The sequence below is a fragment of the Echeneis naucrates genome, chromosome 2 (assembly GCF_900963305.1).
Source record: "Echeneis naucrates chromosome 2, fEcheNa1.1, whole genome shotgun sequence".
NCBI classification, from domain to species: domain Eukaryota; kingdom Metazoa; phylum Chordata; class Actinopteri; order Carangiformes; family Echeneidae; genus Echeneis; species Echeneis naucrates.
The window spans coordinates 14,865,042-14,889,479 of record NC_042512.1 but is presented as its reverse complement, the minus strand read 5'-3'; the positions used below and the strand labels follow the sequence as shown (position 1 = coordinate 14,889,479).

General features: G+C 42.7%; 2 protein-coding genes across 8 annotated transcripts in view; both read left to right on the top strand.

Annotated features, from left to right (window-relative positions):
- The window catches only part of r3hdm1 (R3H domain containing 1), a 40,873-nt gene extending 22,298 nt beyond the window's left edge, over positions 1-18,575 (top strand). For 2 of the 6 annotated variants that reach the window (XM_029519460.1, XM_029519452.1), the window contains 18 exons: positions 63-171; positions 383-478; positions 890-915; positions 1,201-1,254; positions 1,963-2,195; positions 4,040-4,309; positions 4,862-5,016; positions 5,418-5,543; positions 6,666-7,016; positions 7,142-7,274; positions 10,465-10,622; positions 10,939-11,072; positions 12,918-13,021; positions 14,606-14,787; positions 15,325-15,466; positions 16,155-16,252; positions 16,395-16,479; positions 17,296-18,575. In XM_029519460.1, coding sequence (XP_029375320.1) covers positions 63-171; positions 383-478; positions 890-915; positions 1,201-1,254; positions 1,963-2,195; positions 4,040-4,309; positions 4,862-5,016; positions 5,418-5,543; positions 6,666-7,016; positions 7,142-7,274; positions 10,465-10,622; positions 10,939-11,072; positions 12,918-13,021; positions 14,606-14,787; positions 15,325-15,466; positions 16,155-16,252; positions 16,395-16,479; positions 17,296-17,615 — 2,776 coding nt within the window. In that variant the 3' untranslated portion in view covers positions 17,616-18,575. Of the gene's footprint in view, positions 1-62; positions 172-382; positions 479-889; positions 916-1,200; positions 1,255-1,962; positions 2,196-4,039; positions 4,310-4,861; positions 5,017-5,417; positions 5,544-6,665; positions 7,017-7,141; positions 7,275-10,464; positions 10,623-10,938; positions 11,073-12,917; positions 13,022-14,605; positions 14,788-15,324; positions 15,467-16,154; positions 16,253-16,394; positions 16,480-17,295 lie in introns of those variants that run through there. The other 4 variants (XM_029519468.1, XR_003841595.1, XM_029519476.1 and 1 more) reach the window with 4 other exon arrangements.
- A 264-nt stretch (positions 18,576-18,839) lies between these two features.
- Positions 18,840-21,955, top strand: LOC115055167 (uncharacterized). 2 transcript variants are annotated; one of them, XM_029520707.1, is made up of 4 exons: positions 19,015-19,070; positions 19,269-19,321; positions 20,259-20,353; positions 20,452-21,955. In XM_029520707.1, exons 2-4 carry the CDS (start codon positions 19,294-19,296, stop codon positions 21,769-21,771), a joined length of 1,443 nt encoding a protein of 480 aa, XP_029376567.1. In that variant the 5' UTR covers positions 19,015-19,070; positions 19,269-19,293; the 3' UTR covers positions 21,772-21,955. The 2 variants fall into 2 exon arrangements, with proteins under 2 accessions (XP_029376557.1, XP_029376567.1); XM_029520697.1 differs by lacking the exon at positions 19,269-19,321 and having other exon boundaries at positions 18,840-19,070.
- The last annotated feature ends 2,483 nt before the right edge of the window (positions 21,956-24,438 follow it).

Here is a 24,438-nt window from a genome sequence, read left to right as displayed (position 1 = left end):
CTGTCAGCGTCTGCTTAAAATTAAGCTGCCACATAAACTACTGTGCATTCCCCCACCAACAGACCCGATCAGAAATTCTCAGAGCACATCAAGGAAGACAGGGCAGATGATTTTCAGAAACGCTACATTCTCAAACGAGACAACTCCAGCTTTGATCGTGAAGACAGCACGGTAGGTGTTTTTTTGTTGTTTTTTTTTTCCCCTCCACCCCTCTTCTTTTTTTTCCCCTACCAAGCTGTCACTTTCATTTCTGACATGTTGGGAAGAGTGGGACAATCTGGCGTCCCTGACATAGCTGCTAAAGAAGCGTGTGTGTCGGTATGCCTGCTTGTGTGTCTGTGTGTGCATGCGTTCGTGTGTGTGTGTGGTGTGTCCTTGCCAGATTCGAATGCGTTTGAAAGCTGACAAGAGGAGCAAATCGATGGAGGAGAGGGAGGAGGAGTACCAGCGAGCCAGAGAAAGGATATTTGCACATGATGTGAGAGCTGTTAGTGTAGGCGGGCTCGGGGGTGGTTGAGGGGGAGGGATAGTGTGGGCGGGTGGGTGGGTGAGGGGGGCATGTTGCACAAATCTTTGTTACATTTCTATTCATGTGCAAATTCAGTAGTTTTCTTGCTACCAATTACGACTGCTGGATTTGTGAATTTTATATCCAGGTTTGCTCCGATTTGGAGTGAAATTCATAATCAGACCTGGAAGCAGGTGGACCAGGGTCAAAGCATCTAAATGCAGCTTAAAATATATTTTGTTTATTGCTCAATTCAAGGACAGAGTGGATTTACTTCATCATGGAGAGCCAATCTTTCACATGCAGAAGGAGAGATGTTTTGATGACGTTAAATGGGGTTTGAATTAACTCTGACTATAAATATTTTTTTTTTACCCACAGGGAGATCACTTCATACTAGACAGAAGGTAAGCCATGAAATAGCAATGATCACATGACTGATGACTTTGCTTCACATCTCATAGTGGAATAATTTTTTTCCAAAACTGCTATCTTGGTATGGATGATTAATTGACCAATGCAGAGCACATTTCATTCTTTTAGATGTAACTAAGGGTACTCACTTTTAAACAAATCACTCATCCTGTTTTCCTCGCAGAGCAGCAATTACAGTCAGCTCTGCCATGTTTTTAAAATGGTGGATATCTCATTTTGTCAGCGGCTGTTCTGTAATACCTCTCTCCTCCCTTCAGTGCTCAGGATGAAGACGCATGCATGAGCACCCAACAGAGGCGGCAAATGTTCAGGTACGACCACCCCCATTGCACATCATTCACCCACTTTGCGAGAACGAACAGCAGGCACCGAAGGAAAAAAAAAACCTTTGAAATACCGTCCGCATTAATCAGCTCGCTCAGGAACAAGACTGCTGATCTGAGGATTTGTTTTTGCTGCTGAAAAAAGCTCCTATGAAATGGGATTTTCTGTTAAGGCCTCCTTTCCATCCTTTCATGTAGGACAGGCAATTCAGACCAGAGCTTGCCAATTAAGCCAAACCATTTTAGTTAAAGATGTCATCTTTTATTGATCAAGCATTGATCATTGAAGAATATAATGATGTGTGCAGGTAGATTCAGTTAAACCTGCAATATGGCTGAATATGCTTTTACAAGCTGACTGCAGGCCCTAAATTGAGTATGATAATGGAGATCAGGTTTTTATTTTTAAAACATTTTAAACTAGCTTTCTGGTTTAGTCTGTACTGTGCATAATTTTTGTGTTAGAGTAGGGAAACCTTCAGATAAGTAATCACTTTAAGATTTGAGCTGCAAAATCTCCAATAAATCTTAAAAATCTGAGTGTAAAGTTAACCTTGAATTGGGCAAAATAGATAATTTGAAGTTCAACCCAGATGAGCTTTAGAGATTATTAATCAACTACTTCTGAGAGAGTAAACATTTTTGGGCGTTTTATAATCTATATAGAAACAGAGAACTGAAACTTTTTTCCTTTAGGTTACGCGCTGGCAGGTCAGGCACTAGCCGGCAGAGCAGCTCAGAGACGGAAACTCTGCCACGGCACAGTGAGCCTCGGCCGTGGAGCAGCACAGACAGCTCAGACAGTTCCAACCGGCTAGCCCCACGGCCCGCCATCACCAAGGCCAGCAGCTTCAGCGGTATTTCCCCAGGCCTGGTTCGAGGGGACAGCACAGCCAGCAGCAAAAGCACCGGGAGGCTCTCCAAAACAGGCAAGACGGACAGCTGGGGCTGAGGAAGAGAGTGTCAAATGTACCACACAGCTGTAATCTGTGAATTGACTTGGACGCTGGAGATGGTGTCCTCAGCTTGTTAAACAGGAAACAAAGAAGCGCAGAAATACCTAATTGAAGCGATATTCTGCCTTCTTTGCATTTTGATTAATTGTTTTCCTTAGCAGATTCAGCTGCTGTGTGATTGATTGTGATTATCTGGTACAAGTAGATGGAGGGATTTCTCTTGTTGCTTAGTGAGCATGTCATCTATTCAAAGATGGAAATGCACATCCCAACATGAGGAGAAAAATTCATTAATGAAATGATTATCTGGGTGAAAAGGGAACAGAAATACACATTTTGCATATTCAATCACAATCCTCTAGCAACGTTGTAGGCGTTTCAGTTCCTATCAGAACAAATGTCTGTTGTCCTGCCGTGGTCAATAAAGTCTGTGGGCCACACCACAGCCGGACAGCTGTCAGAACTAATTACCGCGCTGCATCACAGTGATGGAGGAAGCCCTTCAAAAATGTTGGAACGACAGCCGTTTAAAAAAAAAAAAAAAAAGTAAGAAACCGCAATGAGGAGCGGGGGTGCTGCATAATGCATAAGTCTGAGCACTGAAAAGTGCCACACAAGTCACCAAATTAAGAACTTCCTTCCAGCTGCGCCTGCTACTCCACACTTTTCTATATGTGCCACTTGATTGTCTGAGATTAAATGAATTGTGTTGTTGAACTGTGGATTCATCCTCTACATGTAAAGCTAGAAATCCATGCTTGGCCTGCACTCTCCATTTTGTTTCCAGCCACTGTGTCTCTGACATTTTTCTATTTTTACCAATGTCTTATTATTTTTTTTCTCATAGAGAGATAGCAGCACCAGTTTTTTTTTTTTTGTTTTTTTTTTTTTTTTTTGGAACAGTTTTTTAAGTTGTTTACGAGGTGGCTCGCTGCCCTCACTTTGTGTTTTAGGAGTATAAGTCAAGGAGACATCTCGTCGGTGCTGCTGTCTTATCCTACCTTTTGCTCAGCTCCAAAATAACCTTTAGAAGATACAGTGAGCCCCTATTACCTGATCCACTTATTATGGAAAGAGGATGAATTCTCAATTTTTCAGATCAAATTGTGGAATTTCTTTTTATCCAGCAGTTTCAGTTCAGAGTGAGATCTGTAATTTTGATATCAATGTATTTTGCTGATATTAATCATCCACCTGCATCAGTGAAATTTCTTTCAAAAGCCTGACTGCAGAAAAATTATGTCATATTGGTCACCTTGAGGCTTCATGTGTCTGCACTTTGCTTGTTTTGGTGTCTTGTAGCACCAAATGAAGCCCAAACATTCAAGTGAAAGCAAAATGAGCCCATCAAATTTCTGTATGTATGTGGGGTGAGGTTTTAAAAGATCAAATACTTTCCTCGGCTACTGAAAAAGGTCACGTAAAAAGGAAAATCGTTATGGTTTGTTGTGGTCTGATGGCAGCAAACATTAAATCCTCTCAGATCATAAACACCCCTCCCAAATATCAGAGACATTTTTTGTGCACTCGCCATTTTGAAATGATGCTCAGTCATTATATTGAGTGATCCATCACAGACGCCGTAGTTTCCTAAAGAGACCACAATGCAATGCAGTTACTAGAGATGGAACATTAACAAGAGGCTCTATGGAGAGTTTTCTCCCCTGTTTCATTATTGCCCTCGAGTCTTTTCACCCAAGTGAATAACAAACAAGCTGAAAAATAAAAGTTAATACTTTTCCACACAAGCTGTCCTGAGGCGATTCTGGGAAACGTACGAAGGAGATGATTAATCTTTTTGCCCTGTCCATATTCAGGTTCAGAATCATGCAGTAGTGTCGGCTCCTCGTCCAGCTCGCTATCCCGTCCCCAGCTGCCTCTTCCAGTTTCAGGCTCATCCCGGTCCAACTTACCCAGCGCACCCTTAATCCACCCGGCCTCCGACACCAGAGCCCCTGGACACCCTGAGATGATGAAGAGCATCCCTTCACAGCCGCCGCCACCTACAGATACCACCAACTATTATGTGTTGCCATTAGAGGCCTCAGGGATCCCACCTGGCAGTGTTTTAGTCAACCCACACACAGGTGAGTAATGCTGAGCCTCCATGTGAATTTGAAAAACAAGGATTTCCATTTAACATCTCATATATATATATATATATATATATATTTTTTTTTTTTTTTTTCTTTCTTTTTTTGCCTCGGTCTCCATTTGCTGCATTAAATCAAATTCAGTTTTCCCTAAATAAATTTCCCGTCTTGTAATTTTCTGGTTCCCTCATAAATATTCATGACTTGGGGACAGAATTATAGGTTGGCATTGGGCTGTACTCGGTTTGTCTGTCAAATTAGTAGTCAAACCAAAGCATGATGATCAAAATGCATTGAACAGATGGGAGAAATCTGTAAATATTCATCATGGGCCTAACACACAGTTGTGCACGTTTGGACTGCAAACTCAACTTCAGACGCTGCCAAATCCTCTCAACTCTCCTCTTGTGCACCATGTTTGGGTGTGTCCTTGACTCTGACAAGGAACACAAATCAAGTCTTTGCTTTTGTATGTTGCTGAATTATTTGTCTGTGTAGAGTTTACAACGTTCTGGCTTTTGGTCTCTTGTGAATTGAATTTGACAGGCAAGCCTTTTATCCATCCTGATGGCAGCACTGTAGTCTATAACCCAGCGAGCATCGTGCCGACTGCTGGCAGGAACCCACAGCAGGGGAAAACACCGCAGCAGCCAATCTCAGTCACAAGCCAGCAACAGCAAACCAATCATCTACACTCCCAGGTCAGTGGGTGGGACTGTGTTCTCCAGCTGAGCATATCGACTGTTCATATTCACATTCTCATTGAACTGGGGTGAAACGACACCATTAACTTTACCTCACTAACTTTAAGTGTTGAAACTTCACCAAGCCATTGGATTGACTGTTCCCTAAAGTCTGCCAAACATCAATCGTCCAATCATCACTAGACAACCATAACGATGCAAAGCTTTATTTTCAGTCTGCAAAGACATATGTTTTTGGCATTTCCAAAAACTGGTGAACTACACGTGTGAGAGGCAAGGCAGCAGTATTTAATAGGGGTGGGGCTTAGTAAATGAAGATTCCAGCATTTTACTAACAACCTTCATCAGATCTCATGTCCTGTTCCTCTTGTCCATCTCTTCTTCCCTTCCCTCCTCAGCCGATCTGTCCTCCTCTTCAGCCGTCCTCTGAGCCTGTCCACAACCCGACGGCCTCCTATCCTCTTCCTCCTCCTCTTCCTCCTTCTCAGTTCCTGCCCATCTGTCCTAACCAACAGTACACTGTGGTACAGAACTGCTTTCTTCCATTTTATTTTTCTTCCCCCCAATACATCTCCGATCTGCTTTGGCTTATTATAACTTTATTTTGAAACTTTTCTCAGATGAAACGATCTTATCGGTATTGATAATCAGTCCATCAGTTCACACAAAGCCTCTTGTGATCTGCTCTAACATGAATGCTTCATATGCAAATACACAATCAATCTGCGTCTCTGTATGAGAGAGCGATATGCAACCTGTTCAATACTACTCTTAAGCTGGTAGATAATTAATTGTATTATAGTTAAAATCAACTGCCTCAGAAATATAAATATTTAAATATAAGTGAATTATTTGTTATATACAGGACAGACATTGAATCTATAACAGTGAGCTTTAGCTGGTAGATTATTAAGAGCTATACAGGTGAGTTCAAAATATCCAGATGTATACGCTGCACTGTAATTTCTATCTTTTTTTTTACTGCAATTTAACCTTAAGATCATGCAGAGCCATATCTCCCAGGCAACTCTACATTCATGGAGGTTTATGAATGAGGCCTAACAGGGTCTTTTTTATCCAAAATCAAGCACAGCTTTCTTTCACCTTTCTCCCAACATAGACCTTATTATTTCCCCAATTAAGTATTCCATTTTTTTTTCTTTTGGTGGAAAGGTGTATCTAAATCCAGCAGGAGTCATTACCCACATAGATAGATCATGCATTCATTTAACCTCATTTTTGACCTGATTTGAGTGAAAGACATGTCTCTGTGACTAATTATGCCTGTGGAAAGTTCCATTAATATTTAATTCATCACCAGATGTTAGCGCTGAATAATCCATGACTAAAAACACTACTTTTCCAACAACATGTCAGAAATGACCCGGCCTGGCATGCACTGGTTTACAGATGAATGGTTCACTTGAGAGTCTGTTAGTGTCTGCAGACCTGAGTGAGATTTGAACTCTTCATTTCTCTAAACCTCAATGTTAAAATCGGTTTATTACATCTCTTTGGTTTGTGTTTAACTTAGAAGTCAGATGGTGGTTGAAGTGTATTGATCCATGTCTGAGGTATTTTAATGTGTAAAACACTTTGAAGGCATCTGTATAATTTAGCTGACTTATACTAAATTATCTCTCTAGCCTGATGTCTTAAACACCCAGTTCAGTCACATGACTCTGGGACAGCAGCCGCCAAACGACAGTGGAGCATCCGCTCAAGACATACGCCACTATCCAACTGTGTACCACCACCACCACCCCTCCCATGTGGTACTGCAGGGAGCGCCTCAACAGCAGGTTGCTAGCTATGTGGTGGCAGGACCATCAGGAGGACACCCAGGGGTGCTCCAGAGTCAGCCTGCCCCACTTCCAACTCCAGGCCCAAACCACGCATATCCCAGCTCCACCCCAGGTCCTGCTGCTTTCCCTGGGTCCACTCTGAACCAGCCACTGCTTCAGCAACACACTTACATCCAACAGCCAGTCCAGCAGGTAGGCATTTCTGTTAATTTGTCATCATGACTCAAACCTGCTTCATAATTAATCCTTCGTTACTCTTCTTGCTGGGAAAAGGGATCGTGAAACAGTCATTGAATTTGTGTTTGTCTCTCTCACAGATGTCTACGTGTTACTGCTCTTCAGCCCACCATCCACACTGCTCCACCCAGCAGCAGCCGCAGCACTACCGGCCCCCTGTCAACCCACTGCCCTACAACTGCCCTCAGAGCCAAAACCTGCCACAGCAACAAGGTATGAACACCATCCTAAATTAAAAAAAAAAAAAAAAAGTGTTTCAGCACATGGTCAGGTTTTACATTACACCTGAGTACGAGACTAAGTGACCTGGTAACACAACCCAATGCAACTTTATTATTAGATCAGTTCAAATTTGTATTGCAGGACAAATGCAAAGGCTGCATGTCACACTTCTCCATTTGTCTGTAATTAAAAGCTTTGAGATTATTACAATGTGGCACTTAAGGACAAATTAAAGGCTGATGAATGAAGATCCACAGTGTCTGGTGGGAAGCAACTTATTTATCTTAAAACAAAGCTCAGCCTGGTTTCATCAATAGACTGCTAACCCGCCATTTTCAGCTCTTAGCTATATATATATATTTTTTCTCTTTCCCTTTCTTTCTTTTGCTGGTATTTGTTTCTCCACAAGGGAGCCCTGCCAACCGCAGTCCTAAGGCTCCAGTGAAGGACAAATATTTCTCACTGGCTTTCTTCCCTGTTTGTTTTTACAAGTTCAGATGTCTCCCCAGGAGTCATCAGCTTGATTATTCTGTTTCGTTTCTTTCCCCCCCACCCCCTCCACCACAGGAGTTGAGATTGTTAGCTCCTGCTCAGTTTCTGTCACAGCACACACACACACACACAACACACTCTTGCTTAACTGGATGTTATCTTTGTGCAGTTGCAAATTCTGCAGCTGTGCACACGCACACACGCACATCTCTGTAAGTGGCTGCGGCACTATTCTGTCATCTGTAGGCTGCAAATGTTGCTTCCCTGCTGGGGACCCAGGGAATAGGCAGGGAACAAATGGAGCTGACCCACAAAGGCAAAGGACAGCAATTATTTCTCAGGGAACCAGCAGGAAAATAAATGACTCCAGTGCCTCGTTTCCTTTCTGTTTTTGCATTAATTAAAAAAAAAAAAAAAATACATATAAGACCATCTAAAGGTGAAGACTGTGCAGTGCAGTCTACATAACAAATACATTATCAGTGGAAATTCTGCGATGGCCCAGTCAGTGTCCACAAAGAAACCAGTGGCTGTTTCCACTCACTTGCATCAGCGTGTCAACACCACAGGGTTTCAGCCACAGTCATGGTCATTGTGGGAAAGTATTTAATATTCTCCAAGAAGGCACTGAAGGAGCTTTCTCACTCTCAACATTATGCAGGTTATTAAAAGGTTCTGTCCTGGACTTGAAAATGTCCAGGGCAGTTTCCTCAAGTACAGTTTGATGTCATCAGATGTGCAACAAAAGCAGAAGAATTCCATTTTATTTAAATCTGAGATGAGAATAATGTTTGAGAAGCTGGAACCAAATAAATCAAATCAAGCCTACTTGGTGCAATGTCCCGAAAGGATTGGTCAGTTGATTGATTAGAGAGTCGCTTAAACCGTCATAACAGGCACTTTTCCCTGTTTTTTGACATTTGCAGACAGAATGAGTGATGCTGGAATGAGCTGATCAGCTGAGTTCCAGGAGAAACTAAATGTCATTCATAAAAGCAAAAGATGGCAATGTGTGCTCAGGATCAGCGTGACATAAAAAAAGTTACATACAAACACATATATATCTACTTTAACCATCTATCAGAGTTGAACTTGGTCTGACCTGACAGTGAATGATTAGGGCGAATACTTAAAATTCAGAGCAGTCGAGTCTTGGTTCTTTCCTGCATGTCATTCCCCTGTGACATTTTATTTCCTGTTTCTCTCCACTGTTCTTCCTATTAAAGGTGTACAATGTCCTCCCCCCCCCCGCCAAAAAAAAAAAAATAAAAAATCAATTCAGATTAGATTATGAAGCATGCGTCAACATTTTGTTGCAAATAGAGAAAATTGAGAAACAAGCAGACATTAACCTTGTTGTTACAGCACATAAACAAACACTATGAGCTTCAGTCTTCCTTTTCATAAAGAATTATGACCAAACAATACAAAGCGACAATGTGTAGTGCAAAAATGATGATCTCTGTTGTATTTGCAATAAACTAATTTCTGCCATTTATTAAGGAGGAAGAGAACTGAGCCTGAGAGGTGGGATGCGGGGCCGGGACGCTGTCTGAGAGGCCTCTATGAATCTCACAGTGAACCGGTCTCTTTTCCCACCCCTCACTCCTCACCTGCAGGCCACAAAGCAACCTCTCCATGACATGTATAGTCATCAGTAAAACTACTCAGTGCAGGAAAAGCTCCTCTAAAGTCACCGATGGGTCTGATCTGTCGTCATCTGAATTCTCGGTGGTCAGAGGCGTTCGGCCTGTGGAGGAATTTTCCAAGTAAAGGAATCACAATTGTCCCTCATCTGCTGCCTGCTGGTATGGAATAAAATTGTGTGTGTTTGATATTGCGGTCATTTCATGCTTGGCTTGTAAGTGAAGGTGGAAGACGGGGGGGTGGATAAAAATAGTCCTCCTGCCTCTGTTCGTGGTGGAGCACTTTCATTGTCTCGTTGTACTTTTCTCCCAGGGCGGCAGACTGTAAAGACACCTTCACAAAAGGACGTCCTCTCCTTTGTCACCTGGATTACCACAAATGTGTCACAAGGGACAGTATTTTCAAATGTCTCTTTTTGTCACCTTGACATTTAAGTGTCTGGGTCCCTCCCCGTCTCCCTGCAGCAACAAAATGAGGGCCGCCATTTTCAGCCATTTGGAAAATGGCTGAATCTGTGCAACTGTATGGTTTTTTTTTTTTTTTTTTTTTTTTTGGGTGTGCCATTATTCTATAGGCACTCTGCATCTGTTTTTAACAAGTACTGTCCTGTAGAAAACTGATGTACAGCTACCTCTGAACTTCATCACTTGTTGAAGTGGAGGAGTGGTTCAGCTGCCCAGGTTGCATTTTCAAACCACCACAAGTTAAATCAAATATATGGACTTCTCAGCGCATCAAACCTGTTTAGCCTTAACAGCTCAACTCCCTGAGACATAATCTTGTGCTTGCTCTGTCATTCTCCGAATGTAGCTTCACTATCTCTTAATTGTAAGTGTATTTATAAGCAAATTTCACAATAAAATCATTTAAAATGTTGTACAATTTTCTACTAAAATCTAGATAAGCAATGCTTTTTATTTGTGTAATATTCATCCTGAATATTAATTGCAGTGAGTTTGTCTCATATTATTATCACAGTGCTCAGATCAGGAGTCTCTTTTCATTCGGTCACACTGTTGTGCCTTTTCTCATTTTGCCCCAGTGCACCAAGCCGTGATGCCAAACCCAGCGTCCAGCTACCAGACCGTAGTGGGCGTGCAGCCAACACCCAACCTCGCTCTCACTGGAAACCAGCAAAGCAATATGGGCAACCAGATGCAAGGCATGATGGTCCAGTACCCTCCAATGCAGTCTTATCAGGTATGTTTGATGAAAGGATGCCTCTGTCAGATAAATTAGTCTAAAAATAAATGAGCATTTAATCAGTTTTTGAGAGAACCAGGAATAAGAAAGATTTCTTTGTTTTTTTTTGTTTTTTTTACATGAGTGTACACTTGAATAGCACAGTTGACTTTTTCATTGTTTGTCCTGAAGGAAGCGAATCTTTTTAAATTTTTGCAATTTGCACAGACTAACAGTTGTCTGTGTGTGCTGAAATTGGCCAATAAATCCAGTTTTCTGTTGAGTGTCTTACTCTGTTTGTGCTCTTTTTTTTTTTTTTTCCCTCCTTCTGCAGCAGGTTTCTGTGCCACAGCAGACGTACCAGCAGCCAGTGTTTGTGTCCTGTCAGCCGGGGCAGGGAGCAGTGGCTGTTGCTGGCATGCAGCCCTGCTACAGCCTGCTCCCCTCCAACCAGCACACCACTATGAGGTATGACCATCATACACTGACAGTCTTTCTGAAATTTGAGTTAAACTCTCAAATTCAACTCGAACACCAAATTACAAAAACATATAGATAATTGTATAAATGAATATCCACATATGTTGGAGCTGTTGCTTTTCTGTTTCACTGATCATTAACTAAACTGGATGTTTAGCCAGTTTGGGATTTAACATATTCAATTTGTTCAGGGAGATTATGATGGTTTTTTGCAATCATATATGAACAAAGGTTAGAACATTTTTGAATTATTTGAGAGAATAATCTGAAGACTAGATGAAACTAATTTGTAGATCCTGCCTTAATAAAGATAATTTGACACTCGAACATGAACTCTCATTTCACTATAATTCATGTTAATATACCTGGACATACATATGAAGATAAAATTTTAAAAGTTTACCATTTAATTCTTTTACCAATTTAGTTTACCGCATGAAATCATTCATAGCCTTCAGGAGTTAAGCTGTGCAACCAAAGAATTTCCTCCATATTGAAACCTAAATAGTGAATTAGCTGAAGGTAATCTTTTATGCATTTTTGATGTAATAAGATTTCTGCAATAATATTTAATAATCAGTCTAAAGGCCTAAAACAGCTGCCTGACATAATTGGTTTTTCTGCTCTGTATGTTCTTCTTCTTTTAAAATGAGCTAAAGTCTTACTTATATTGATGATAAACTTGTTCTGCTTTATGGTTTTGGTTTTTGTTTTTTTCATGACAGTATGTAATAACTGCAGTTGCTTTAATCAGTTTTAGATTGAATTATTAGATCAGCTGTAAATGTACTTTGTCCCAGAAACCGATTTGCAAGCACTTGATGCCGTTTCTCACTCCTGAATGTGCCTCTTATTTATAGACTTAACAAGCTTGATGGGTGAATCCCCAAAGCAGCTCAGAGCCAAGGTCATCTTTGTTCACTGTGGATGAAAAAAATGAAGTTATTACCAGAATGCTTTTGGTGAACTGGGTCTGCATGCAACTGATGAATGTCGACTCTGACGCCCTCTCATACAGCTTTAGTCATTTTCCTCCATTACTCTGCTGCAGTGGAGCAGTGAGCAGCACCGTGCTCGCTCTCATTATAACTGATTGATAGAACTAGTTCAGAGAAAGCAAAACATGTAATTAGTTTCTACCTCTACGGACCCAATCAATCTGGATACTAGTGAGCGGGGCACTACTGGGACCATTGTGCATGCACGTATACATAACACACACACCAGACATGAAAAGAATCATGTATTCAGTCATCACCTGCTCAAGAACAATTAAAAGAAACACACACACATACACACAAACACAAGCAAGGAGAGGTCACTTTCTCATTGTCAGAGCTGTAAAATGAGGCTGCTTTAGTAGGGCAGTCAGTGTGGAAATGATTTATGTGGCAGTGTTCGAACAGCTCACTCTACTCCCCCGAGAACCGACTGTCCACCTGCAGCCTGTTTCCTCACCAGCTGTACATGAGCCCCTGTAGGCAGGTTGCTTACAGAGCAGAGCGCCTGCTTTACAGATGGACTTAAAGTTAAATTTCACATTTAATACCTCAGCTGCAGCGTAAGGATCTCAGAGCTCCTGGACATTTACTTCTGTGTGGGTTTAGAAGGGATTTTTCTGATTACTTGAAAGGTCTGGATAGATTTGATCATCACATTAGACTTTGTCTTCAGGCGTTCAGGCACTGATGTGCCAAAGGAGCTGCAAGTTTGAAAAGTCTTTTTTTTTTTTTTTTATGTCTTTCTGAATCAGATAAGTCACTTTTTTTTTTTCTACGTGGAAAAATAACTGAATTATACTTGTTGAATCCTGCTCCATGTGTTCATTCACAGTTCGACAGTGAGCTTCCTGCCTGCCCCGGTGATGGAGCAGCTCCAGTTTCCTCAGACTTCGTCCTCGTGTGTCTCCCAGCAGCACCCGGGCCAGCAGTATGCAGGTACAACTCCCTTTTCTAATCAGTTTTAGATCCAGTCACCTCCGGGTAACACAGAGGTGGCGGGCCTGAGGTCCTATACTGCAGCCACCCTCCAGGGGCTTATTGAGATATTTTGCCTTCACAGCCATGTCGTCCATCTTCATATACGATGACAGTGAATTATTCCTCCTCCTACTCTTCCTCCTCTTTATTGGCAATTCTGTTAGGTTTATAAAAAAAAAAATACAATGGAGAGTGAATATTACTGGAGTGGTAGCAGTAAGAAAAGTTGTTCATTCCTCCACAGGAGAGCATCAGTTTTCAGTGTTTGACATCAGGTATTTGGAAAAAAGACAAAAGCAGCAAATGCTCAGATTTGATCTGAAGTGTAGCTTTGTATCCAAATGATACAGATGATAAAATATCTGCACGAATAGTTTTCAATAAAATTAAATTTTAAATAAAATATAATTATATTTAATCTGATCATAATATATTGGCTGTTTGAACATAAATGCACAAATGTGACAATGATTTTTCATATGAAACCTTTAGATTTGTTTTTCTCAGGTGGACAGACAGGATAATATAATCTTCTGCAGTAGCTTGTTACTCAATCGACCATTGCTGAATCATTTGCAATAAGATAATATGAAAGGATATATCAGCCATGGCGACTTAGCAGCCCTGCCACATCAGATGTTTAGATCCTAAAAAAGATGCCCTGGAAAATATCTATATATCGAACTAAAACTGTGTAGAGCTTTAATAAAATGAAAATGGCGATAATAACCAGTGTTCTTGTGTAATGCCTCTTTCATATGTGGAGGCTTTGCAGAATCGCAGTCCAGGGCCCCAGGTGGGGCAGTCTCCTCACTAATGACCTTTATTATTCATGGGTGATATTACGGCAGAGCAGTGGAGGGAGCCGTCATTTCAGACTTGTCAGTAATGAGGTCAGATGAAGGTCTTGTGGCGCTCTTACCTACAGCATCACCAGTAAACATTTTTAATTGGCCAGAAATAATCCGCAGCTTAGGCCCAAATATCCATCGTCCTTGTAACTGTTATTAGGTATTAATTCATAAATCAACAGTAATGTCAACTGTGCAACATTTACAGATTGGTTTTGCATCTAACATGAGATTAATGTAAACATAAATTAATTAGATGGAAACATGTTGGTATTTCTTGCTTGTGTGTTTGCTTGTTTTTTTTAAGATAGTTTTGTTGGGAGGGACTTTGTTTTAAAGTCAGAATCGGATTAGATAATTACATCAGCCACATCATTGCAGTGAATTTAACAGGAAAAGGGAATGGACTGTTGTAATCAAGGCACTTAAAACCTAAATGTTCAGCAGCTAACGGTGTGAGAGCAGACTTTTCTCTGATGAGGTGTGTAGCTGAACAAAAGTGCTGAAACAGAGCTTTTGGGCAAAAACACATTTAATCTGTTAGTTTACTCTGGTGGATAAACAGCAAGCTAATGTGATGAATTGAATAGAAACAGGTTCTATTAAGTGTAGGACATGACTTGTCTCTTGTCAACCATAAATCTATATTCAGCTGGTCTGTGAATTTTTGTTTTTAATTGTGTATGGTCAGGGTTGTTACCCCCGACCCCCGGCAGCGGCATGGTGATGCTGCAGATGACAGGGCCTCCCTGCCAGCAGCCCAGGGCCCCCTCCCCCTGCCAGCGAAAACAGCCCAGCTATAAACATCCAGGCCCCGAGAACCAGCGCAGCCGCAGGCCCGCTGAGCTCCCCCCGCCTCCTGACAACATCCAGGTACAAACGCTGTCCGGGTGCATCGATGAGAAAGAGACGATCACACAAAAACACTACTGGTTGTGCAAAGGCTTGAGATTGTATCTAAACTCTTTGGTACGCCTCATTGAGTGGGCTTTGAAAACATTAATTAACCTCAGAGGTTTGGATTTGACGTAACAATTTCCAAACCATGTATAAGCTAAATATAAAGGTGCCCAGGTGGTAGTTTGTCATAAAGTTAAGTTTAGTTGTCCCCATGAGCCAAAATCAGCCTCCCTGCTGGCAGGCAGGTTCAGTATTGGTGCAAATAGGCTTTGCAAATGAAGTCAACACTTCTGTAACCTGGAAATGAGGAGAAAATAGTCCTCAGTATTAGGGTGTAATGGTACATTAGGGGGAGTAATGTGGATGGAATGGTACATTAATACAACAACTTGAACGACAAAATGACTTTGTGAAAAAGAAAATGCAGCCGAGTTTGCTTTTTTTTGAATGAAAGTGTTTTTGCTTCTTCCCTGATTTCTCCCGCCGCCCCCGCTGGTGTGTTGTGTGTAGAGCAGCCTGCCTTCGTCTCCGGCACTCACTCCTTCGCCAGGCCAGCCGCCCAGCGTCAAGGGCCTCCCATCAGGCATCTCACCCATCCCTGTCATGGCCCACCACCCACAGCTCCCTACAACCTTCTGCCACGGTGGACAAGGTCAGAGGTCGCAAGGGGCAGCGAGGCTTCACTCGCTGATACAAAGAAAACGTGGGACATGCTCCCAACATGGCAGCCCATTCAAAATATTATCCAGAGCAGTTCTCATGTCAACATGGGCAAATAAAAAAAGGAGATTTCCTTTGGCAGCAATTCTGGTCTGTCTGCACTGACTAAAGTTAAAGAGCCAAACATGGTGCTGCAGCAAGAACCAGAGGACACACAACTTCCGCCAAGATTTCTCACAGGATTGTCTGTTACGAGTCTTTAATCACAGCCCAGCCATCTTGGTCATTCACTGGATAAAACAAAGCTAAATAAATAATTAAGCTATTTGACTGTGTGATAATTGTCATTGATCCTTAAAAAAAAAAACAAAAACATGGACCTATTGACAAATTGATAAATGAATTATGCCGTTCTAATAGCTATGAACAGCCATCTTGTGTTTTAAAAATAAAAACAACAATGACAACACACAAAACATGCAACAATAAAGGCTCATAAACTGCAAACTTCAGTCAAAATGGATTCCTAATAAGCTTCATAAAATAAAATTTAGGAGTTTATTCCTTTATTCACTGGTAATCTGGAAGCCACAGAGGAATTCCTGTGTTTTTTGTTGAGGAAATTTTATGAATGTGTTTCCAAAAACGTCTCAGTATTGACAGCTGCTGTGTTAATGCAGGTGAAGCGCACTACTCTCTACTGAGCCAACCTCTGCATTACAAACCCTCCATCAGACCTCCGCTGATCCACACTGCCCACATGGTGACCAAACACCAGGTTTGACACAGACCAAGTCTTTTATTGCTCTGTAATTGCAGTTTTTTTTTTTTTTTTAATCATTTTTATGGAGTTAAACTTTGTAGATGACATTTCAGGTGAGCAAACATTCCTCCGCAAACTCTGTGCTCCTTCTCCTCAGGGTCCATTCGGGGTTTGGCGTAGCGGTCATGGGAGGAAGGCCAGCAGAAAATCTTTGTCTTCAGATCTCAGTGTAGGTGAAGCAGGTAATAGGAAGTCCAGAGGGAGGCTTGAGTTTAGTGAACGTTAAGTTAACAGCAGCCATTTTACTTCATCAGACATTTTGACCATTCACCTCCTCTTGTGCAGAGCGAAGCACCAAAGCTTAATCTGGTGCAGCACAAAGTGTTTTCCTCTTGGTTTTGTGGACATCAGGGTTCTGATGTCAATCAGAAGAGGAAGCCGTTGTCCGGATGAATCACGTGATGCATCCTGCTCCTGTGTAGTCAATTTAGCAGATTGACTGAAATATAACAGCAAGTTTTTATTGTGTCAGGATCTGCTTCCACAGCTGTGGAAAAAGCAGCTTGTTTGTGAATGTAAGCGGAATAAATTACAGACGAGGCACAATCCACACCTGGCTGTGGAACTTGCAGCCCTGACGGTATTTGTGCCGAAAGAAATGTGCTGATTTTAAATATCGAGTCGTAATTTTGCACTCACCAAGCAATTTTTCTGCGTTGTTCAGGTGCGCTTGTCAACAAGCCCACTCGTGCAATCAACAGCAAGGGGGGCTTAAACTGAGCCCGACCTGCTGCGGAGTGTAACGTGAGGTCGATGCCTCTTTTTTAAAAGAATAATTATCGTACAATTGTGCATTTTTCTCATTTAAAAAATTGTTCAAAGTCATGAATTTTGCAGTTCTGACTGCTTCTCCAGCCGAAAGCTTTAAAGCAAATGGCAGCAGTATATCGAAGCCTCCCGATGGTGCAGGTCTGCATTTTCTCTTCACCCATGACAGTTGTTTTATTTACTGGCTCTGCTGCTCACAGTGCTCTCTCTCTCTGATTGTGTGTCTTCAGTGAGAAGCCAGATTGTGGAAGTGACAGATCCTCCAGAGGGGATCAGCTGTTCAGACTCCCACCACCTCCTGGCAGAGCTCTGCAAAGGGGGCGAACTGATCCTGCAGCTGTCGGACCATCATCCCCGGCTGTGTAACGCGACCAGAGACACTCCCAGCAGAGACCTGGCCTCATCATACTCTATCTTTGCCATGCTCCCTTCCAGATACGCTGCCCCGACCACCGGGCTCCACCACAGTGGCCCCCAGGCCACCTTTAAACTCCGAACTAGTACCAGACAAAAAGGAGAGCTGCGTGATTCGGACAAAGCCGGTTCATAGCTGTTGAGATCTCAGTGCATCTAAGGAGCGCCACATGAACGCACATCCAACCACCTGCCTCTGTTGCCTCTGTCTGGACTCTCTCCCAGACTGTCCAAATCAAAAACAGAAGTTTGAAGAATGAATGTTCACATCTCCTTTATTTTGGGTTCTTTTATCTTTTCTCCGGCCAACAGATCTGCTTAGTTTAGAAACTGGGCTCCACTTACCAATTTAGTTTTGTTTGTAAAATGTGTCTGTGGCTGCTGAGCTCAACTCGAGTGCCCCTCTGTTCTAAAAATCAATTTTTTTGCTAGAAATGTTTTGGGATTTCAATTTGCCAGTTAAGATGTTCATGTCTCCACTGTGGCAAGTGTGACAGCACAAATCGCACACACCTACTCGTTCGGGTTCAAGAATGCTTTTGTGCCCACTTTAGATAATTAGAGGATACTATTGCATTTAAACATAGTGTTGATATCAAAGCAAGTTTTTTTTACTCATTTTGTTTTATTTAATTTGCTTTGAAAACAGCTAAGGGAATTATTGATCAATCACCAATAACTTCCATCCAACCATATCACACAGCAGCACATGTACCATGTGAGCCCTTACAATAATAAACACTGAATAATAGATATACTACCTGAATTATTTAAAGTCACTTTTATACACCGTGAATGTTGCATTTGCACTGAAGTGATGATCCATGATGGAGATTTGAGAGGAATCTGACAGGGCCTGGATTTTGTTTTAACCCCTCATACCTGTTTGTTGCACTCAGCCAGGCCACTTTCTTTTATATTTAATTAAAATGTTTATATGCACAAGAAAAATGCAAGTTCGTCACTCTACTTGGCTTCTTTTGGATTTCTGTTTGTGAGACTCCTGAGAGGTGTTCATTGTCTGGTGTGGGTTTTGTTTTTTCTTTTGTTTTTTAATTTTACTTTTTGTTTGACTCTAATAAATGTTTTTGCCACATGTGTTGACATAATTGTTTCCGAGCTCAAGGGCAGCATGACCTCCACTCAGTGAGTGTCTGCAGAAACGTTTCTTTGCAGCGGGGGGGGGGAGGAGAGAGAGAACAGATGTGGCAACTTCTTGCCATGAAGTTCGCCTTCCTGCCTGGAGGGCTCTGCAGCGGCCTGTCTCAGCCGAGAAGGGAAACAGCGCCCCCCGGTGGACGCAGGCCGCCGTTGCAGGGCGGCTGATGGAAAGTGAAACCAGCTTGTGTGCTCGGTCGTTGTGTTGCACGGAAGGTTGTGATGTTTTAGGTGATGGAGTCGGTTGTGCGGGACCGGAGCAGGACGGTGGTCGTGTCCGGGGTCCCCTCCCTGCTGCCCGGCTGCAGGATGGTCGACAAGCTGACCATCCACTTCCAGAGCCGGCGGAGGAGCCGCGGGGGGGACGTGCAGGAGGTGGAGTACCCCACCAACATGGACGGAGTCGCCTTTGTCACGTTTGACCGCGCTGAAGGTAACAACAGGTTGTTGATGAACAAGCTAACCAAGCTGCAATAAGAGGAAGCATGTTGTCTTCACACCAAACTCCATTCAAAAAAGGCCAGTTTTTAAGTCCTCTCCTGCACCACTGGCCTCAGTTTGTTCCTCTTTATTTTCACGTTTATTTACATTTAAGTAACAAACTAAAGTCCAGTTCTTTTGCTTTTTTTAGTCCTTGGTTTGCCTGAGAACGACTGATGGTCATATATCGTTATTTCACATCAGGTATTTTCAGAAACCTGAAATTCACCCAAAGCCAAATGGGAGTTTCGAGCCATTCCTCAAGTGCCCGGCTTTACAGATAAAAACAAAAATGGCGGCAGGAAATTATTTATTGTTCTCCAGAGAAGCGTTATTTACACATGACCTTTGACACATGTAAAGCTAATAACAAAAAAAAAATTTAAAAAATCCATAATTTACTCTGCTGCGGTTTTACCTCAATGAAGGTGTTTATTTCAATAAAATAGCCTCTTTTAAATTAAATCTACAATTAATGCAGAAGTAGTCCATCTTAAAAGTGTAACTATATGATAGACAATGTCTCCTTTTCTTTGTGTATGTTGCATAATTTACAATCAACCACTAAATAAGTAAAACATTACACCAAATCCTGAAGGTGGCTGCAGACAGAGTCCCTTCCTGGCAAATGAATGTAAGCGCAAGCTGCAATTGCATTTAACATTTACACATTGATATTTTTCCTCAAGAAAGCACAGATAAATTTTGCAGTAATGGCCACAGTTTGAGAGATGTTTGAGTTTATCTTTCTGAAAATCAGATGCTCATTAGCGCAGCGACTCTGCTGTTACGGTGGAAACAGGCTGGAAATAAAAAGCTTGAAAGACTTTAAACCCAGTGTACAGCACATAATCAACCTGCAGTAGATCAACATATCTCCTGTTTTATGCCATAATTTGTTCCCGGGGAAACCAGTGGTGGTTGCCATAGGAACCAGTTATGGTGTGTTAAAAGGTGAGGTATAAATAAGACATTTATTAATAAGAAGTGCTGCTTGGAGGTCTGCCTGGCTGGTTAAACTAACATTAGATCGATTATGAGTGGATGTAAGCTCATCCCATAATAACAGACATACAGTTAGGATTCATGAAGCATCATCACAATGTCGACATGGAAACAGAACAGTCCCAACTCTTGGCAGATGCTGAGAATGTGGTTCAAAAGGAGCAACAGATCATGACGGATGACAAGTTTCCGCAGGATGTCCTCCTCACGGTGTTCCCCTTCAGCACAGATGTAAGTGTGGCCGTTTGATTTTCAATCCAGTATTTTGACAATCAAGGAGTTCGTACTGATTCAGGTGTGGTTTTGTTTTGGTTTTTTTTCTGCTGCAGGTGTTTTTCTACATCTCCAGAGCTACAGTCGATCTCACAGTATTAGGCAGCGATCAAGCGTCGCTGATCTGCAGTCTGCGGTCGGCTCACAGGTCGGTACGTTTCCAGCCGTTGCCTCACCAGAAGAAAGCCACCATTGAGGGGCCATTTGCTGCCATCAAGGTCCTGAGAGAGGACCTGATCCGCAGGGCCTGTGAGCTAAAAGCCGCAGTCCCAACTACTGTCAAACTAAAAGAACCTCCTCTTTCGGCAACATCACATCACAACCTTGTCAGCTGTATGAGCTGCAGCAGCTATAAAGCTGAGCAGGAACCAGCGGACTCAAATAGCTTTTCAAAAGCCCTGCTGAGCGCAGGTGAGGCCATTCAAGTCCAGAGCCTGCTCTCAAAAGCAAAAACTCCCCACGATTCCTCTAAACACAAAGTTTCCTCAGCTCCAGAGAGTTTTTCTCTCAAGGACAGTGTTGAAGAGCAGCTCGGCACGCTTTCCACACTTAAAAGGCCCACAGAACACAGAGCCAAGCAAACAGCAGACAGGTGCAGACAGATGCGCTGGGAGGAGATCAATGCTAGGATTAGATCCTCCTTATCAAGTCTGGACCTGGTCCCTGCAGAGAACGCATCAGCAAAAGATCCAGGAGTACACAATATTTCACAAAAACACAATGGACCAGGCAGGATTTCAGCAACAAAGACCAGAACAGATACTCATTTGAACTCTTGCCACAACAGCAGCACCGATAGCGCAGCCTATCAAAAAGAATCAGATCAGAGCAGCTCAGCAGTCACCACGGATTATCTCCAGACCAGACCTAAACACGTCTGCATGTCCTCCGAGAGCAACTCTGAGGACAAAGAATTGTCTGCAAGCTGTGCAAAGGATGTGGAGGATTCGAGCATCTGGATCGACTCGCACACGTTCAGATACATTGAAACGTTTCACAAGGAGAAGTTGGACAGATGTTTGAGAGGTCTCCAGGTGTCTGTTGAGTGTGCGGAGGGAGGTGACCTCGTGAAAATATTGCTGACTGTGAATCAGACCTCCAAGGCAGCCTCTGTGGTCCAGAAGGCCTTGAAAGAGCTGAAGACTTTGGTGGAGACCTGGACATCAATGTTAAGAGTTCATGAGATTCCTTTCGAGCAGGAGAGGCCTTCTCAGAAACAGAAACTCATCCAGATCTGCAGAGATGTGACCTTACTGTACAATGACATCGTTTACATGTTCGAGGACTCGTGCTTAAAGATTGTCGGCCCCTCACTGACGAGCTACCTTTTCTATGAGAGGGTGAAGGACCAACTGAACTCAAAGCTCGTCTGGTAAAACTGAGTGTATTTTAATGAGTGTCCACCTGGTGGTGCAGTTGAGCTACACATTGACATCTTCGCAGTTCGTGGCTGAAATCTACATTTGTTCAGTCAATTTGTCTTTGATTCCTTTTGTACATAAAGAGTAATTCTGTCTGTATTATATATCTGCTTCACCCTCTTATTAAATCATGATTAAAAAAAATCTTCCAGTTTTTTTTTTCTTTGTCTTCATTTCCTTTTGTTCATGCATGCATTAGTAATTAAGCCTACAAACATAAAAACTTAATCCAAACCGCTTTCAGAATGAGTCTTAATAATCCGCCTCATGTCTTCATGACAAAGGATAAGCTTCTAATTAACAGAAATGACAGATGCTAACCTATCATGTCGTTCCTTCTTTGTTTTCCAGGTGTTCGACAACTTAATCCACCCATGATGTGCTTCTTTAATTCGATTTTAAATGAGCGTTGGCCTGAATTAAACTGTGCTTGTATGCTGAGTGTTCATCTTCAGGCTGTCTGGCTGCAGCGGCTGAAGGGACTGATGGTGATCTGACAGTAGGGGGCGTTGTGACACCGTCTCCCCCCCCCCCCCCCCCCCCCCCCTCCACACACACACATAGACTGCCACAGCCCTGCTCACAACAGCAATTATGGCGGCTGGCTTTGGCAGGCAGGCTGCAGGTTGGCAGACGAACCATGTGAGTCGGATGTCCCATTACACACCTTCCCCCACCACACACACACACACACACACACATATTGTGTCTTTCAGAAAGGAAACACCAATCTGTGCATGTGATATGTGTGAGGATGCTCAGGAAAAATCATCACCGTGTGTGTAGGCTGTGTTATTTCTTGAAGTATTTTTTTTGCATGATTATTCAAATGAGCTTTGATAATTGATTCTTTGTGAAAAAGAATAAGCCCTGCCGCCATAATGAACACACACAAACACGGACATAGACAATCGCTCATCTCCCAGACACACACCATGGTTGTTACCATAGGAACATAGTGGGAAAGGTTGCCGGGCTGCAGCGCTGAGCGTCGTTAGGGGGAGGCTCTCAAGTACAATGACAGCATCCAGGAGGACGGAGGAATTACATTTGCAGCAGAAGAGCCCTTCATCAAAGACGAGCAGAGGAGAGAGCTCTGATAACACACCTTGAACAATTACCCATGAGTTTCAGGGGGGATAGGAACCAGGGTCAACAAGCAGAAAATACAAGTTATTTTTCCTGAAATGGTCCCAACGCTGGCCCTCCATTACCTCCCTTTTCTTCCTGCTCCCTCATTATGCATAAAATATAATTAGGTAATTGCATTTTGAATTTATTAAGGCTGTATGACTTTCAAGATGGAGCTTAAAAGAAGCAGCAGGCCTGAGTGTCTTTGTCAAGGACATTTTCATGGGGGACGAGCTCTGCTGGGGATCAAGTCTGTGACAGGACAGCTGATGGATTACTGAGTGGACCGACTGGCACGAGCCCAGGAGTCTGAAGAGTCAGGAGGCCAGAAAATTGGGCCATTTTTCTTGTTAAAAAAGCCAATTAAATGACTGACAGGAGACGCAAAACAACTGAAAACAGACAAAAAGCTCATCTAGTTGCAGAACAACCTGAAAATAATAAGAGACACCAAATGAGCACAAAGTCAATCAAAACAACGAAAAAGAAGCGGCAACATAATTTGTGGGTTTTCGGTGTAGGTCTGTGCCTGGAGGTTTGGATGGGGCTTTTCACCTCAAGACCGCCTATTGCTTTGTTTTTGTGAGTGCAACCTTGTGGGTCTGTGTTGAGGCACACCTCATATCTGGGGTCAGAGGTCGGTCAGACGAGCAACAAGCCTGTGCGTCTTCTTCCCGCTGAGGAATGAAGCTGCTGGTGATGGATCGCCTTCTGCGGGCGACGTGTGCGTCTGTGTCGCACTCACAAATTGCCTCTTAATGATTCTCTTTACAGATCATCACCCCGCCTGGGAGAGGGACAGTGGGGAGGGATATGAGTTGTGCCGTCCTGCTGCTACGCCTAAATTTTGTCGCGTATTAGGGAGTTTTGATGGAAGAGCCTTGCAGGAGAGATTGGGGGCAACAGACCGAGGAAATGGTTTGTGTTTTTTAGCTGTGGAAAACGAATGAACAGTGTTTAATTGGACTCACAACATTTGACCCACAATGTAAACAAGCCGAATCCCCTCGAATTTGGTGAAGGTGGCCCTTTGGGTGATTAATGATCAGTGTTCAGATTCGGTGTATTAACTGCAGCCAGAGGCCTGCTCGATCGATTTAACCTTGAAAGTGTCTCCTGTCTGACTTCAGGGACACATTCCCCATATTTCTGTCTTCCTCTCTCTTCTCTCCTCCACCACTCCTGCTCCTCATTCCCTGTTAGCCACAGATTTGACAGGATTTGAGAACAGCTCTAAAAAAAAAAAAAAAATCATTTGAAATGGAGCCAAATGATAAAACAATCACTAACATGCAGCTCATGCTCTGTTTCTCTTCATCAGCCAGACGTGTGCTGGATACACTGAGGGCACTGACCTGTCCACCGCCCCGTAATTCAATCATATTTTACTTTAATTCACTTTAACTCAGCCTCATCATCACACCTTTTACATACACACTAGTGTGTTTCAGGGTACGCTTTCAGTTTTATTGTTGGGCTGTGTGCTGTGTC